This window comes from Athene noctua, chromosome 1 (genome assembly GCF_965140245.1).
Source record: "Athene noctua chromosome 1, bAthNoc1.hap1.1, whole genome shotgun sequence".
In the NCBI taxonomy this organism is placed as follows: Eukaryota; Metazoa; Chordata; class Aves; order Strigiformes; family Strigidae; genus Athene; species Athene noctua.
The window spans coordinates 38,568,295-38,586,725 of NC_134037.1; the positions used below are offsets into that span (position 1 = coordinate 38,568,295).

The window sequence follows — 18,431 nt, forward strand, 5'->3', positions numbered from 1 at the left end:
CAGTAAATCCAGCATGTTCTGGATGTGTCAGGCTTCTGCAGATCAAATACGTTCAGTGAGTTTGTGCTGAGGGTGTTTGCAGGCTGTGTATGTAAGCTTGGAACTTGACTGCTAAATGTGCAACCAATCCAGAGTTTATTGTCAATAGACAGAGTGATTGCACGTACTCGCTTGTTACTTCTTGTATGATTTCAGCCGTTAGGTAGTTGCTTGGCAGATGCTGCTCTGGTGGGGTTGCCTGATGCTTGTTTTCCTGGGTGGTACTATTGAGGAGCAGTAAAAGCTTTTAGTTCCTCTCCAGTTCTCAGTGGTTTATGGTCATTAATGAATACTTACCACTGTGAACTAGGTAAACATCCTCACTTACACATCAGAGAAACGGCAAAAACATCCATCCTGTGTGTCATGTGTAAACTTCTAAAACCCTCTTATTACAGCCACAGATGTATTAGAAGTTTAAACAGAAACACTGCAAGCTATATTTTTTTTATTATTACAATACCTGTATTGATTTACTCTTTAAAACAGTCCTTTAGTGTTTAGCTGTTCATATTTGCATTATGTAGATGCATGTTTAAATCATTAATCATCTTATTTCAGCATAGATTTTTTTCTCGATGTAGAATTTAATACTGCACTCTGACTCTCAGGCAACTGACACTGCCTGACCATGTCCATATTATTAAGTTTTGTTTCCTTCCAGACTAAGATGACCTCATCCAAATTGCTTGTTGGGGATGGTCCTTGGCCTCCAACCGCTTACTTATGCCTAGAAGTTGCTCGATGGAGTCACCTGCCTCAATCCAAATCTGTATTAGGAAATGTTCTAACAATAAAGAAAAAGTCAGAGTTTATTGACAACATACCAAGAATTAGTTTTTTACCCTCATATGTCATGAACAAATATTTTTTGCTGAGATATTTGTGGAGGATAATCTGAGTTGTTGTCATAACGTTATTTTTCATGTTGGAGCATTTGCTTGCTAATGTTTGTTTTGGGGAAGCCAATGCTTACAATACGTTTCACTTAAAAATGTTGTATAACATAATGTCAATATACAGTTTTGAATGTATGTAGTTCTGCTTTCTTTTTCTGTTCATATCATAACATACTTTATGAAAAGGATGCTAATAGATATGGATTGTTTTACATCTACTTTGATGCACTTAACATATGCTGCTAAATACATTCCTTCACTGGTGGATAGTGAGTAACATGTATTCTAATTCAGTACAAGCATCTTGCTAGAGGGGAATACTTTTTTGTTTTAGTAAAATGTTATTTATAATAATTGGCTTATGCAACATTTGTAATGTTGATGTTAAACTGTGTTGGAAGACTAGTGAATGGTCATATCATATTAGTGCCAATATGCTTTGGTTGCGAGGGTCAGGACTGGATGGTTACAAATAACTTTTTACGTGGCACTATCTATCCTAATTTTTCATAAGATAATGATTTGGAGATGATCACTTGGTAATCTGTTGCACTTTCAGTGAATTGTAGTAAGTGTAGTTACTAGGACTATTTTTGAATGTACATAATGCTTCTTGCAGGATTTCATGTGACTGTTACTTCAAAATACATTTATCTGATATATTTGGGTCTTAGCTTAGTTACAGTCCTAAAAAACCCCTATCCTAAACCCCAAACTGACTACAAATATAAAATAGTGAGACCTGATACTGATCACTGAAATAAACTTTTCTAGAAAGCAACAATTCTGTGATTCTTCATTAAAGTTAGTTTTTGAAGGGGTGCTAAGATGCTAGGAATAATACAAGTAGTGAATAAGAAGAACGAACAAAGTAGCAAATGCTTATTAGTTTACGGAATAAAAAGGTTTCTGATAAACATGCAGGTAATATGTTAAATCACTGATTGTATTTTGTAAGCGTAATTTAGAACATCTTAAATGAAATGTTTATAATACATTGTGATAATACATTGCCTTTTCAGGTACACGTGATCAAAGAGGTGGCAGCAATGGCTCAAGAAAAGCTTGGCGTGTCCTGTGAAGTTATTGATCTGAGAACCATCTTACCCTGGGATACAGAGACTGTTTGCAAGGTAAAAAAATGGACCAAACATTTGCTTTAGCATTGAACGAGAAACATGTTTCAGGGTTCAAAATAATATTAGAATTCATGTTGCTTGCATTGCAGCAGAGGGCAGGATTTAATCAGACTTGTGCCTGAAAACTGCTTTTCCATGATTTCTGGCTCTTTCTATCGTCTTTGCTGTCTTTGGGTCTGAAAAGATCAGGTGAAAAGTCTTTCATCTTTTTTTTCCTGTTGTTTTACACCAAGACCTTTATGTAGTTTTAGGTCTGCCATAAATGTACCTTAGTTTTGTTTATCCATAGTTCTAGAAATAAATGTTTTGATTTAAGGTATGTGAACTGTTGGGCTGGGGAGAAAAGGCAGCATTTACTATTCTCAGACTATCTGGTTTGAAATTCATGGGTACTGTGAAGTCCTCGTCTGCTCTGTGGAAGTCTCTGATTTTTCTTTCAAAGCACTGGGCACCTGAAACTAGAATCTGAATTTTCATATACTGAGAAACCATAGGAAGTGGTTATTGTGCTTACATACATCTTGGTCTGCTTACATTCCCCTGCCCCATACTGCTTTTTCTTGAGCAGCTAAGAGCTATCGGGAGGAAAGAACTTAAAGGAAATAGAAGGGAGAGTACTTCCCAAAAGTCTTTGTAAATCTAAGAATCCCCAAAGTGCCATTTGGGCAATTAAAAAAACCCCCACCAAACAACCTGGAGGTCATTAAAGCAAAGCCATGTATCTGGAAAACTTAATTTTCCCCTCCCAATTGTTATCTAACATTTTTCCTCTTCTGAATGAGCAATTTTTTTCTGTGCATTAGTTAGAGTGCCTGTAATACTTTCTTTCCTTCATTTTTCACTTACCCATTTGATGAGGTACTTTTAACGTTGTAAATACATGAATAACCTTAGATTCTGTAAAATAAATGTTATTGTTGCTGTTTTGGGAGCACTCATAGACAGGTCTTTTCCATAGCTACCTCATAAAAATTAGTCTGAAGTCTATTCCATGAAACTGTTTTTTGTCAAGCTAGTGGAGAACTATGAGAGAAGAGCTGCTGCCAGATTGCCATCCAACAGTACAAAGGCTGGTGAACATGCTTTTGGACTGCAGTGCTCTGAAAGGTTCTGCAGGTGTCTTTGTCTTTGCATTATTTACAGCATCAACAATTAGGGCATAGCCAAAGGTTTACCGCTCACTTCATGGTACTGGCTCCCTTGATTTAAGCTTGAACAAGCGTGGGTTAGCAGAGTGCTTGTAGCTTCTACTAGAGCTGCGAGTTTCCTTAAGCTGGCAAATTCACGGTCCTGTAGGACCACGGCTAACAGCTCATTGGGTCCTAATTCAGTCTCTGCACACCAGCTCATTTTATGCTGCTGATCAAATCACTCTGCAACTTGAGAGATGTCTGCAGCTTAGTTAACTCAGGCCTAATAATTGTAGTGTACTGTGTTAAGATAACCATAGTGTTCAGAAGAGCCGTGGACTTGAAAAAGGTGTGTGATTCCACCAAGTATCTTCTCTGCCTGCAGTTTCTAATTTTAGGCAATATGGTATTATATCTACAGCTAAGTCAGACTGTACAGATTTTTAAATAGTGCAGATCAGGTGCACTGCAATATCTGACTCTGTATTTTTGGAGTATCTGGTGTAGGTAAGTGTCTTGTGATTCTGTAGTTACTCAGTAAGGAGCTTGCTCTTGGTCAGGTAAAGTATAAACAGATTAAATGTGATAAAGGGGAAGATGAGCCATTGGTCTGCTACTCTATGGCAAAGCTTGTAATTCTCCACAGTATGAATTTTACTGTTATGTTTGTCTGAGGGACTGCCAGGGGGACTGAACGGAGCAGATTATGGGAGGAAAGATCCACATTGGGCATCTGCTATTGGCAGGGCCCTACTGTCCAGTTGTGAATGTGTAACAAGTTGTGTACTTACATGCATAGAGATGTGTTGCTTCATATAATTTTGAACTTCTCAGTTGAAGTGTTTTCAGTGTTTGTTTGCAGTGTATTTCATGTTACTTGGATGTACTTTCTAGCTGTAAAAAATGAAATGTGTTGAGTTGTCATCAATATAAAGAGAAACTGGCAGTAATAAATACTTTACAGTCCCTTCTGGACAAGTAAAATTATTCCCTTTTTTTGTAGTTAAATTTTTTCCTTCTTTAAAGATATGAGCTGTCATTCTATGAAAACAAAGCATCTCTTTGAAAGAGCAGTTAAGTCTGTTTTGTTGGATTGGACCTGCACTGATATGCTGTCAAGAAAAAATGCAGCTGTGCATAGGAAGTGCAGAGCTTTAGTTGTACAGTGTTTTACAAATCTGTACTTTAACAATAGATATTCCATGAAGATTTTCAGCTTATGTTCCATTCTGAACATCTTTTAAGGTAACTGTGGCATAAATAAAAAGATGGAACAGGTAGACCTGTGGCTTTAAATCTGTTAATGAATTTAATTTTAAGAATTAGAATTATTTCAAGAGAAATACAGTGCACGTTGGCTAGGCAGTTTATCTGTTTATTTTAATAAATACCAAATAGTAAATATTTTCAGCATTGCTCTTATGTTAGTATGGCTGTAGGCTGGCCAGTCTGAAGGGAGAAGTGTTAAATTATCTACTTCTGTAGATCTTGTCTGTTTTGCTCAGCTGAAAATAATTAGTGGTTTGCATTTTGTACTATGCAAAGCCGAAAGTTAATTTGCATCCTGCACAGCTTTTAAGGTAATTGCCAACATAAATAGAAGGATTGGAACTATAGTTGTAGCAGCTTGCTGTAACCTCATCCCAAGAGGAACTGCTTGATGCAGCTGTTGCAGATGACAGTGCCTTACAGGGTCAGTTCTGGTGACAGGGCTTGTTAATCTGTTTCTCAGATGCTAGTATCAAGGACCAAGAGACTGGTAGAAAAGTTAGCCATGCCAGAGAAATTCCTTGGCTGTCCATTGGCCTGCTTAAGTCCTCTTTGCAGGCTCCTAGATGATAATGGGATTGTTTTTAGGCTAGTCCAACCTATTTATACACTCATCAGTTCTTGCAGGCTGCGCTTTGCCTCAGAATATTACTTAAGTCAGCCTCCATAAATCCCAGGCCAAGTTTTTATGTTTCTTTCTTGTCTTACATATGTGTTTGAAATATGTCTTATTATCATCTTGTCCTGTTGAACACAGGAAAATGATGGCGCATGTGATGCTCTGCAACCTTATTGCCTCACCAAATGATGGTGCTGGGATGTGTGGTTCTCTGCTGATAGGAATCTGTGCTGTTATCTTATTGGAGAGCAGGACTTCGGGTTTTGATATAAAAACAGATCCCTCGGTTTTACTGCTGAGAGTGGTGTCTTTTGTGATCAGAACAGGCAGTTATTTTAGTCCTTGGCCTGCTGCTGCTTTCAGTCCTTGCACATGTACATTTCTGTTCACATGTCTTCATGCCAAACTTAACATACTGTTCTCCATGTTGTTATGATTCTCCTGTCTGATGGCTCTTTCTAGAAGGCAGGAGGCCTTATCTAGCTTCTGGCATGCTCTGTGATTGTTCCTAATCATGTGCCTAACGTTAAGGTTACCTGTGTTCCGTAAGGGTCAGTGTCATGAAGCTTTAATAAAGGAATTGAATTTTAAAGAAGTTGTATGTGTTTGCCAGTCTAATATGTTTTATTCTGCAAGCTTATTTTATTCTTATGCTTACCCAAGGAATGCTGCATTTTTATATAGAAACATTTCTGTGAATTTTCCTTGTTAGTCTATGTAATTTTTAAACAAAACCAAGGAGCCTTCATGGTTGGTGTGGGGGAATGAGCAGGCCTCATAACCATAAGGTAATTGTTTCTGTCTTTAGAAATGATCTAACTTTAACACTGAAGTTTTCATTGAAGTTTTTTAAAAATGAGGTGCTTTACTTAACTGAAAATATATGCAACTTTAAGACTATTTGACAGCTGTGGTGTAGGCATGAAGAAGGATGAGCTGAAATGGTTAGTGCTTTGGAGATGAGCACTAATATGTCAAAATTTTCACTGCAAATCTAAATGCTTAGTCTGCTTTCTGTAGCTGTTTCTATATAGAAAATTATGTCATCAAAATACATATTTCATAAAACTGAGAAGTCATACTTCACAACTGCCACCAGAGGCCTCTTTTTAGCCAAGTTAAGCAGCTGATTTGACTTTGCATTGCTCCTTTGAACATTTTTATGAATAGATAGCTCTGAGTGAAACCTAAATAGTGAACATAAATAAAAATGGTTGCAAAACTTTATATATATATTGTTTAATTATCTAAATATGATACAGTATATACATGTAAATATTAACTGTACAATTACTATAATAAATAATATAAATAATACACTAAATATGTAGTACATAAATATAAGAATTATATATTACTATTTATAATATTTCCTTTGCATTTTTAAGATGTTGAGACTATATTCGGTTTTGAAATACGTTAGCATTTGTCATCTTCATGAGAAAGAGATGAGGGTACATCTGCCTGGAGCATAATGCCTTGAACTTTGAGTAGATCCCAGCAGTAGCTGAAACCTTCTTTTTGCTACAGTTCCTGGGATGGGTAAACATGCAAACAGAGGCTAGTTTGTTTTTTTTGTGACTCTTCAGATGTGTAAGAATCAGTACTGAAGTTTGAGCTAGTTATAGTAGCTCATAGAGCTATTCCAGAGAAAGGATATCTCCTGAGGGTCATTCATGCTAGATGTTTCAGCAGCCTATTTTGGGATGAGATAAATTGCTCTCTGGAAATTTCTTGGTGTAAAAGTTTAAAAAAAAAAAAAGTTAAGGTAATCCTGAGTGTAGTGTGAAGTCAGGTGAGATAAATTGCACCCTCGTTGTGTAGCTGAGAGGTGACACCTGCTGACAGAAAGGACATAAGTAGTTGGCCTGTTAAAAAAAACAATCTGACATCGCTTTACTAGAATAAAAGCAAAGAATCTGTGTGTGTATATTTATAAAAATCCCTTTTTTTTTATAGGCTTCGTAACTATTTACCTTGGGAAGGTTCTTGTGAAAGAAAGATGTCCTTCCTTACTTAAAGGCGATAGATACAAACAGTCCCTTGCCACTGAAAATTAATCTAGCCTGTTTCAAGATTCTCTAGCATTCTTAAAAAAATCATTCCTGCTCTGCATCAAGTGAAGTCATTGATTTTACAGGCTGACAGCTTAAAAAGACATACAGGAAATATTTTAAGTCACATAAATTAGTTTAGACCTGTATTTTATACTTTGTTGCTTTTTACAGAAATCCAGACAGGTAAAAAAATTAAAGTACGTAAAATGTAGTATATTCTTTAGTTGTCTATATTCAATCAGAATTTGTCAGACTGTAATATATCACTTATTTTCTGGTTATATGCTTAGGTTTGAGCTAGTGTGCTTGAGTGTCATGATCACTTAAACTTGGAATGTCCTTCTCAAAGGATTCATATCACACTGAAAGTGTCGCTAGTTAAATCTGCTAAATTTTTATGCTTTTTGCCCTGTAGAGCCTTTTAATAAAACACAGCATTCTGAAGATGAAGATGGGAATCCAGGACCGTTTCCTTTTGGAGTGTGCCCTCCTTACAGGAGTGATCACATTCCCTTTTTTTCTCTCTTACTACTGTCTGGTGCTTATTCTGTGCAATTTGGGGTAATAGCAGCAGTAGAATATGAGCAGGCTGATCTCCCAGCTTATCCTGTAATTTGTTAACAGGGTCACACCCCAGGGAGATGGAAGATTGGATTGAAGAGACCATGTGGGGAAAAGGCATTGAATCCAGGTCTCTCCTCTTGAACATGGGCCCTTACCCTACCATCTCTAATGGAAGAACTGAATAGCTCATGAGCCTTTGTACCCAGGGCCATGATACTTCACTGTCAGTTCAATGTTAGCAGATTAGCAGTGTGCTCAAAGCACACTTCAGTTCCTGAAGGGTATAATTTGTTGTGGTTGCTTACACAATGAATCCTGAAGGGCTGTATGTATGAACTGTGTGTTTAGGGTCTTAAGTAAGACCCTTCATCATTCCTTAGTTGAGAAGCTTGGATCCACTGCAGACTTGATGCAACGATGTCCTAACCTCCTGTCGTGATCTGCTTTTGTGCCCATGTCGGGTTGCTTTTCGCTCTGTCTACATACTGTTGCAGTGTGATGTGATGTACTGTGAGGGACCTGTGTGGTTACATGTAGTTATTTTAGGTTGTTGACTTGAGTGAATTTTTTAAACCTTTTTTTAGGCCATTTTTGTTCAGTCACCATAGCCACTTACTTCAGCCATGTGGAAGAAATGCAAGATCTGAGTAGTGTCATACAGCTGTCCTTTATTTATAGATCTGTACCTAAAAGGAAGAAAAATGGTTTTATTTATAATTCCTTTTTCATGATGGAAGTTGGAGATTACCATTATGGAGGTGGAAGCAAGCATTCTGCAAGGCAAGTCCATCAGCAGTTTACTTTTACTGAGTGTAGAAAGAATTTTATATACATTAAGACACACCCTGATCCGTAATATTTCTAAAGCCTTTCACAAGAAAAATGGAATAGATTGTACAGCTTGTATATGCGTAGAGCTCTGGTATAGGGCTTCTGATTGAGACATGATGCAATTCTTTGTGCTTTACTCCTGGAGGATTGAAAGTGAATCCAACGTCAACTCCCAATTTGTAGCTGAATAGATCAGCATAAATGGTTGTGGTGTTACATGTTAGAAAAGTGACACAAGCTTGTTTAAAGAGTATGGACTGCTGTTCCTGCTTTCTTAGGGAATGTAAGAGTGAAGGCTTTACTGAGCTTCTTGTCTATACATACATTCTTAAAGCACTGTGTAATTTCATGTGCCAGTGAAAAATTTGGCAAGACTTGTTTACTTTGACAGTCTTCACTGATTTCTGACTAAAGGTCTTGCTTTATTCCCTGGGGCTGGAGTATGAGTGATCCAGCAGTTATGACTCAAAGGGAGACGAGTTAGCTGTCCATAGACAGCATTACTTTTTTTGAGGGAGAAAATGCATTCCCTGTGCTTATTCAAACACCATATATGTCTGTTTTATTCATGTATGAGGGAGTTGGGATCAGGAGTGATTTCTCACCCTTTAAACCTTCAACTGTAAACACAAACACATGAAACAATGTGTTTCTCAACATACGCTGCTGCTAACAAAACCTCAGCCTTGACTCCTGACTCTGCTGACTCCCCTGCTGTTGCATGTGCATGCAGACTTCTGCATTTTAGTGCAGCCACAGCAAAGATGTCAGTTCCTATCTGGGCAGGTAACACTTCCCTACTACTTGATTGATCAGCTGTGTTATTATTTAAGGCTAAGGTGTCTTGAAGGGTGCTGCTCAAGAAACTGAAACATGAGATGTATATGAAATATCTAAAATTTATTACTTTATAACCTATGAAACTGTTCACATACTTTTTCTCCCTTTCAGAAATTACGTTTTCAGACAAAATTTTTTCCCCTCCGTTGTACTTAACAGATTTGCTTGGAAGGTTTAGAGTGATTAGGCTGTATGGATTTTTCTGTCTATGAACTATTGAGTGGTGTGGTATTGATTAAAAAGCCAGTGGCATGCTTCCCAGTGCTTCACTAGTCACATTCAGGGTAGAATTCTGTGGTTGTGGTGGTTTTTAATGTTGAAATGCATGTGTTACTGGAAGGGGGAAATCTAGCTCAGTATTAAGTACTCTTAAGGGATTGTGCAAATTATTTTATTCACCCTGAACTGAGCCAAGCATGTTATTTAAACCTAAAGTGATTAGAATCAATCTGCGATTTTCACATTTGTAAGTGAAAATTTGCAAAAGTACATTGTTGTGTTTTTGTATGATTTAGAAGGCAAGTGCTTGCCATGCATAATGATGATTTGCATTTATTACCTAATTAGTCATCCTGTGTTTCTCTGAACTGTTGCTACTGTAGTGCAAAGAAATGCTGAGAATTATTCCTTCATGACTTAGTAATAAAAGCACTGTGAACTGCAGTATTAAGGGCTTGTGGGTTACTGTGAGCCTGGATAACTGTGAATTTTACAAAAAATAGTGGTGTCTTTGCAGAAATAGTTTATGGGTTGATATTATCAATGACAGTAATTCTGAAGTTGCTTCTTAAGGACACTGTACACAGACAAGCAAAGGGGTGTATGTTCTTCTGGGCACTTGGTGTTCTGCAGACCTTCCCATGGCAGTCAGCATAAATGCTTGGCAGGCTGAATAAACATATGCCCTCTCACTGGAAAGAGCAAATCTGATCAAGATAGAAAGCAGCCACACTGGGAACCAGTGGGTAATACAGCACTGGAGAGCAGTTTAGGGCAAACTCTGTGCCTGTTTTCCATTGAGGCTATTTGATGTGAGCTATTTCTACAGTGTGTATTAGAGCTTTTTCCTTAATGCACAGGTGGCATTTTTGTCAGCCATTGTCATCAAAGTGATTGAATATTTGTCAGTAATAGATCCCTGGTGTCCTATACTTAACAGGCAGCATGTCCTAGCAGACCAGTTGGTCTACCAGCTTGTTGTCCCCATTCCTTTAAATTTACTTCATCTATTTGGACTGTGAATAAAGGAAAATCAACATCAGCGAGCTTGATGTGGTTTTTTTTATGCATTAACTGCACTCACCAGGCATAGAACTGCACAATTGTAGCGCAGGTATCTTGGGATCAGATTTATGTTTCTTGGCTATCTGTTCTTGATCCTTTGCCATTTTACATGTTGCTCCTTGGATTTCTTACTGAATGGATCTTGTACCTATAAAAAGTGATTAAAGTTGTACTGCTTGCATGATGACAGTTAACTTTGTCACTGTTTCCATAAGAAACTCATGTCTTTTGATCTTGTAGTTTCACATAGCTAGAGCATGCTGTGGTCTGTTGCATGGCTTCCAGAAGCAGAACACTGGAACTATGCTTGTAGGCAGTCATTCTGAAGTTATGAGAATATATATATATATATAAAACACCATTTTAGAAACCAGTTATTCACATATTTTGCTCTTCCATATTTCAATAAAGCTTTGAATGAAAGCCCTGTTTGTTCCTATGCATCTTGTTGTTTCAGGGAACTACCTCAGAGCTGAGTTATTTGTGTATATATAGTTCTGTTTTTCTATTTCTCCCTCCCAATATAAAAACAGTTCTCAAACTTTAAATTCCTGTGTCTGATTTTCATGTATGTATTGATAAGTGGTACTTGAGAAATAGTCTGATTATGGAAAACCTCGATTAAATAGAGAAAAGGCATTTGTGTATAGTTCCTGTTAACATTGATGAGTATAGTGTTGTTGATAAGGTCCATGAATTCCTCATAAAACCTTTTTCCTTTTGGCCACATTCTGTATTACAAGCTTCAAATTTAAAGACACATGCAAATAAATGAGTAGTGGTGCATAATCTATAGTTAGAAGCTATTTTATAGCTCCAATATGTGTTCTTATTTTTTTTTTCCCCATTGAAATTGGTGCTGATTGAATTCTAATGGAAGTTGGGATGAAGTTCCACAATGGTAATCATATATGAATCATTCTTCCACAGAGATAATTATTACTTCTCTACAGTATTGCTTTTCTTTAAATGTCTGTAGCTATTTATCCTGCTATTATCACTTTGAGCCAGCTACTTTTTAAAACTATTTGTTTAGGATTCAGATGCTACAGATTCTTACTATTTGTGCATTATTAACCTTTAGCCCGAGAGAATGTAGTTTTAAGTATTTCTGGAATAATTTTGTGATTTTTAAGATAATGTTGGAATTTTAGATGCTAAAATTTAATCTGTCTTTTACTGAATTATTATGTAAAATGCATATGCATTTATTAATAGCATAATGCATTATATTTGGGTTATTGTATTTTTCTTTTCACAGTGAGCTTTATGTGAAGACAATCTGAAATGCTTGTAATACAAACACAGACTGCATAGACTATGTAGACTGCAGAGATTTCCAAATGTAAAAATGTTGATTTTTTAAAAAAATAATATTTGTTTTTCATGATATTTTCTCATTAAGATATTTACCACAGGTCTTAGAGCTGTACCTGGTAGGATAACAGACTAAATGCTGCCCTGATAGATACAGTTATTAAACTTAGTTTTTATTATGCTGTGACCTTTTCCAGTGCTACTAATGTGGGACTGGACAAACGTTTTACCTTCCTTCCTGTCTTTGTTTTATGCTAAAGAGTCTGTACTTATGGACTGCTTTCACTTTTGGTCTGCTATGCAACAGCACTCACCAAAATCAAAGGTTTTCTTCTAAATAAACTCAATATTCTACAATAACTTTTTTGTGAAGCTACTATGGAGTACTCCTGAAATTCCCTAAATCTCTTGAAATTTTTTAGCCTATTTCCCCCTGCAAATCTGTTGAGCTGAATTAATGCATGAAATCCTGAATGTTTGGTTACCTAATTGACTCATTATGGTCGAAAACAATTATTTTCTTGTGTGTTGTCCTGTGTTATATTTTCTTGTTACGCACCTTTTGAAGGCTCTGACACACATTAAGATCTTTACCATGTTGAAATGTTTGATTTTCTGGATATATGTTAAGAAGTTCTTTGTTACTACTTTCATCAGATGGAGATTGAACTAATCTGAAAATCTTGAAATTTTCTTATTTGTATGTTCTTTATATGAACCTTGCACTGTCCTAAAATTGATGATAATATTTCACAATAATATGATAGAGTAGGACAGAATTTGCATGGACTTGGTGGGCATTTTACTTATGCATGTGGATATAGGAAAATAAAAAAATTACTGTCCTGTAATGTAATGAAAAATGTCCTGGAATGAGATGCATGGACTCTAATTATTGCATGACAATATAATGGTTACATATGGAAGAAACAGGTCTGGAAATTTTTTTTTTCCACAGAAACAAATCAGACTAATTTTTTTTTCTAGCTCTTTTTGTTTGCAAAATATGTTTTTGATATTTAAAGCTGTTACTACTAGTATTTAGAAACTGTTTCATTTGGTGTGCATTTTTGAGAATCTTAAACTCATATGTGTATTTCAGAACTTCCCGAAGACTTTCTTTCACATGAAAGCAATTAATAAAATTAGTAAAAATAATTACACATTCGTCTATGGTACTACATTTCAGCAGAGTAGAGTATTTTAGCAATTTTTTTCCCCCTTGTCTCTGGTTTCATTTCAGTTGTTATATAGAACTAACCCTACAGAACCAAGCAACTGCCTGTTTTGCAGAATATCCTTTTGTAGATAATACAGTACAGAATTTCAAGTGACAGATTTTTACCTTTTGCTCTTAATCTGTTCTGCCTGAAGTTTTGCTTCCAGTTCAATTGAATATGGATTTTTTTTTTTTAATTAAAAGGGAATGTAGTAACTCTGTCTGTACTTAAAACTGTCTAAAAGACCTATGCAAAATTTAGTTCCATATAAATTTGCCAGACCTTAATTGCTCAGGCTTTCCTGTATTGGGTGTCAATCTAAAGGTGGGGATTTTGCTTGGGGGTTTTCATTTGCTAAAATTATTCATCCATATCTCAAAACATGGTCTAATCTGCTGGCTGCGCTGTTTGTTATCTTGTGCATGTCAATCATAATGAGTTGTGGTAGAACAGCAAGGCTGAATTGGTTTGCTTAACTATATTGGTGGGTGCTCATGGATTATGGATACCATTTGTACAAGTTTGATTTACTAGGTGGAAAATTGTTAGCTTCATGGTTGGGAAGTCTCTGATTGCATTATATTATTTTTTGGTGGGGTATAATGACTGTGATTGGCATTGCTGGAACCTGCAATTAGAATAAATTACCTGCATAGTCCTCTGCATTTATTTAGAGCATTTTTATCTATGCTGAAAAAAGTGAAGCTAAATCAAGGTTGGGAGGGTATCGAAGCAAAGCTGTGTAAAAAGTGAAATTAAGGATGGAGAAAGAAAAATATGTTATCCAACACTTGGAGGGAAAACTCTTGTAGAAGGAATTTAAGGATATGGAAATAATGGTTCAAAAACATAGAAGAATGTGTGTTTATAGGCTTGTGCTGTATTTTCTCATGAAATGAAATTATAGTTAAAGGTTACACTGCTACTTAATTCTATGCAGACATCTGTCTGTAGATGAATTGTATAACATCGTATAGGAAATGTAGGCTTGTATTATTTAAATGGTTTAATAAACTTTTCAGTAGCTACAGCAAGAGAACTATTACACTAGCATTTTCATATATAGCACCACCTTTAATAGCATATTAGTCACCTTGCTCCCCTTTTCACTTTAAATATTTTACCTAGTGACTTTCATTAAGCCCACCTCAACTTTACGTAGATGAGAGTGTAGCTTTGATAGTTGTCACTGCTGTATAAAACCTGCACTCACCTGTTAGGGCTCTTACATTCAGCTTAAACTCAGTGTTTTAATAGTTCTCTAGAATGATTGAGAGTATGGAATGTCTTAGGACCTCCCTTCATAATATTTTGAAAATTTTATGAGCAACTAAAGAGTTTAATTTTAGTTTTTAGGTTTCAGTTTCCTGGGCAGGTTACAGAGAAATCTTATCTGACAGGGGCCATGAATTTGTGTGATGTTGGAAACAACAAGATTTTGTACAATTTATTGTTAATTGTAACTTAAGATAGTGAAGTCATAAGACAGTATTTTATTCTTGTATTAGAGTACTTGAAAATAATATTTTAAAAAATAATATCTTCTCGTAAAATGATATCTTTTCTTTTTCTATGTAATGCTTTAAAATATTCTGGGATAGGTTTCAAGTTGCAGTTGCTTGAAATTGAAGAAAATGGATAGAGCAGCTGAATAATGATGTGGTGGCACCCTGTGGCTTCATCTTTTGGAAGGTGCTCAGCTAATTTACCTTTAATATCAGCCTTTTAATATTTCTGGAGATCTTTCTACCTGTTCATTATTGGCACCTGAGCGTATTCTGTTTTCTGTGCTGAAAAAGAGGAAGGCTTTGCTGCTATTCAACTTGATTCTTTTCAAAGAGGATAATAGTCTTTGATTTCAGTGGTTGTCTTTGTCTCTTCACTACAGAAAGAGCAGGAGGAATTACTTTAGCAACATTTACTACTGCTGCTGTTGCTCTCTTCAGGTATCTATTTTCAGGGATATGTTATATTAATTTCTAGTCCTTGTACTCAAAGTACAATCTAGTTAACACTGTAGATGCTGGTCAGGAAGTAGCCAAATGAAGGGAAGAATTCTGAGCTATGGCGCATGTCGTCATTACTTTGAGAATAACAGAAGAAGTTGGGCCATAGTGGTAGGATAAGCAAGATGGACCATGGCATCTGAGAAAAAGCATGACATTCAGCTGTCAATGTTAGAATATAATCATATTCTTGGTTCATGTTCTTTTTTTCTGCCCATGACTTCACTAAGAACTCCCCATCTGTATAGTTCTGGAAGTGGTGTGATTTTACTTATTGCATAATGAATCTTACTATAGTGCTAAACATGCAGGGAAATCGGGTACTATTTGCTTTTGGTAAATGTTAGTACAAAATATGTTTGCTGTATTCTCTTATTCACACAGTTCTTCCTCCCCTACTCTTCTACCCATGTGATTACCCTGCAAATGCTTTTGCCATTAGTCAACATTGTAGCTTCTAAACTAGAGGTGCTGGTGTTATATGGTTATTTTGCAAGTTTATTTCATTGAAAAAAAGGTAAAATTTTTATTTGTAAAATTTAATTGCAAGAAAGAAGTCTTCAGGAGGAATTAGTTCAAGCCATTTTCTCTTCTCTTTGAAGACAGAATATGAAAGGTAACATAAGAAGAAAAGCAGCCAGAAATTGAATTGGTAAAGTACTGAAAGGTCTTAATCTAAAGCAATCTAAAATAACCATGTTAAACATCAGAATAATCTTTATCACTTTTTAAAATCAGGTGATGTGAGGGGATTTGTTCATTTGGCCTAAATTTCATAAAGAGGCTGCCAGCATTGTAAATGCTTACAATAATATAATTTTAAGATCATGCAAATCATTTTTTGTTAGATTTGAACCGTATGTGACGTATTTATCCACTTGCCTGAGCAATATTCTGTTTGAACTGTAGTCACATTACTTAGATCAGCAGTGCAGTGTGCTGTAATTTGGAACTGTGCTTTGGTTTATGTCTTGTAGCTTGAGACTTGCAATTGTTTACAGAGAATGCTAATCAAACTGTCCAGATGAGAAGAGCAGTAAATGGTAGTTTATAACCACTTGGTTACAGTATAATGCTCGTGCTGTAAGTGTGCATTATGATTTCTCTATCCAGTTTAAAAAAAATAAAAAAATGCAGTTTTATTAAGTTACTTGGACTGCAAATAAAAAACTGTAAAACCACTCTTTTGGCATGTGGTCATAAGTGCTAATCTACACTGTATTGTCATCTTTGGCATTTGTGGTGCATTTACTGATATGCTACCCAGACTTTGAAGTTCACAATAGTGCTGTGTTTGGAAGACTAGAAAATTCATAAGGAAAAAGGGTTTAAATGGCTTTTCTGCAAAAGGAGGGTCTTGTTTGAATTTAAAGAGTAAGTGGCAGGCATCTATTTATCATTTGTCAGTAAACTGTATCATTATTTTAGCACTAAAAGCAAAAGTTGAATTATTAAATTTTTCAAAGTTTTGAAAGTTCTCTTAGAAATTTAAATTTCTTAAACAAATTTAAAAGGTCTGATTCTTTTCTGTCTGCTTCTCCCTACAGGGGAAATGGAGTTAGAGTTGAGGAGAAAAAAAGAAATTGGATTATTAAGGACAATGTGACTTAGTTCAACACTAACAAATGGAAAACTATCTGCAGTATGATGGCAACAAATGTTGCACTTTAAAAAGCCTGTGGAAACAATTAATTTCTAATTACCAGCTACAGTGTTTTGTTGACATTAGCCAAATGTCTTTATGCTATCATTTTTTTGGCTTAGAGCTTAATGATGTTTTAAATAATGGATTGACTAGAGGAAAATGTGATTTTTAGCTCTTAAAAAGACTGTCAGCAGTTTCTGTTAATGTAGTTTTACAGTTTTATTTTCTTGTGAAAGAAAATAAATCTATCAAAGTAATCTACCTAGTCACATGTAAATAGTCCCTTTTACTGGGCAATCAAAATGTATATAAAGCAGTTAAGGTATATGTTACTTGTTGTGTATATGTCTAGATTTAAAAGTATCATCATGATTGATGTAGCTGTTCTGAAGTTAAACCTTAAAGATCTTGGTTATTTTACCTAATTACATTTTCTTGCACTAATGAAATGTTGCAAAATGTAGACATTTTCTCGGGGCAATTACTTGGAGTAATTGAAAAGCTAATATATGGAACCTTTCTTATTTCAGAAATGACTTAGTATCACCTTGGAATTTGCATATAAGGAAAAATAAATTTAGCCTTTTTTTTTTTTCTGTGACTTCAGTAGTTGTCAAGTATTTAAGAAGAATGTAACTTGCTTTACTTAAGGTACATAGTGTTCAGTAGTTTTCTGACTTGTAACACTATAATAAAATACCTTTTTTTTTTTTCAGGATTGGGAAAAGATCAAAATAAAGGTTACTGCAGAGTAGAAGTCAAGACTCATATTTTTCCTCCATCTCGTATTCTTTATTAGTTTTCTTTTCATTTTATTATCACCTAAATTAATGTCAGAACCAACACAATTGAGCAAGCTAATGGTTTAGCGAAGTACTGAGGAAATTGCTGTTGTGATGCAATTTTAAGCTCTCCCCATATGTGTTCTTACAATAGTGTGAGTCTTGTATACATCGGCAAACTTCTAAAGAAATAAAATATTTAATGGTAATACAGAAACACTGATCTTTAAATAAATAGAAGACTTTGAGCAATCTAAAATTATATAGTTGAGAGGCTCAATGCTTTTATAACTAAACATAATTAGCAATGCAGGAGTACAGAGGAGGAGATTGTGATCTCCCTTAGTCATGTGCCTTAAAGTCCTTTCTGCCATATACTACTTAGGGTATTTGGCAACTTAGTTTCTTTGTGCCATGGTCTTAACATTTATAAAATATGTATTAATCTCTCCTCTTTCCTGTGTTGTCTAATGTAAATATGTTCATAGTTTTGGGTTTCCAGTAGCTTTTAAATATTTGGATCTTTTGTCTAATTTTCTTTGAGGCACTACAATACAACCACTCCCTTTTTCCAGTTTTCTGAATTCTTCACACTGGCTGTTTAATGTCTGCTTTCCCCTTTGAGGAAAATAGGTGACAACAAAGGCTAAGCAACAGTCTCTTTCTAAAATAATGGCAATCTAGAAAATTTTACCTGAGAGATCTAGAAACTGTGATAAACCTGCTCGTGAAAAGCTTTCTGCAAAAACAGAGCTCCAAAGAATATCAGAGAAGACAGATTTTGTTATTG

At 35.5% G+C, this 18,431-nt stretch overlaps 1 protein-coding gene across 2 annotated transcripts in view; it reads left to right on the top strand.

The window, feature by feature from the left end:
- The window catches only part of BCKDHB (branched chain keto acid dehydrogenase E1 subunit beta), a 133,311-nt gene that overhangs the window by 42,478 nt on the left and 72,402 nt on the right, over positions 1–18,431 (top strand). For both annotated transcript variants that reach the window (XM_074895955.1, XM_074895954.1), the window contains exon 8: positions 1,961–2,071. In XM_074895955.1, the coding sequence (XP_074752056.1) occupies positions 1,961–2,071 (111 nt within the window). The remainder of the gene's footprint in view (positions 1–1,960; positions 2,072–18,431) is intronic.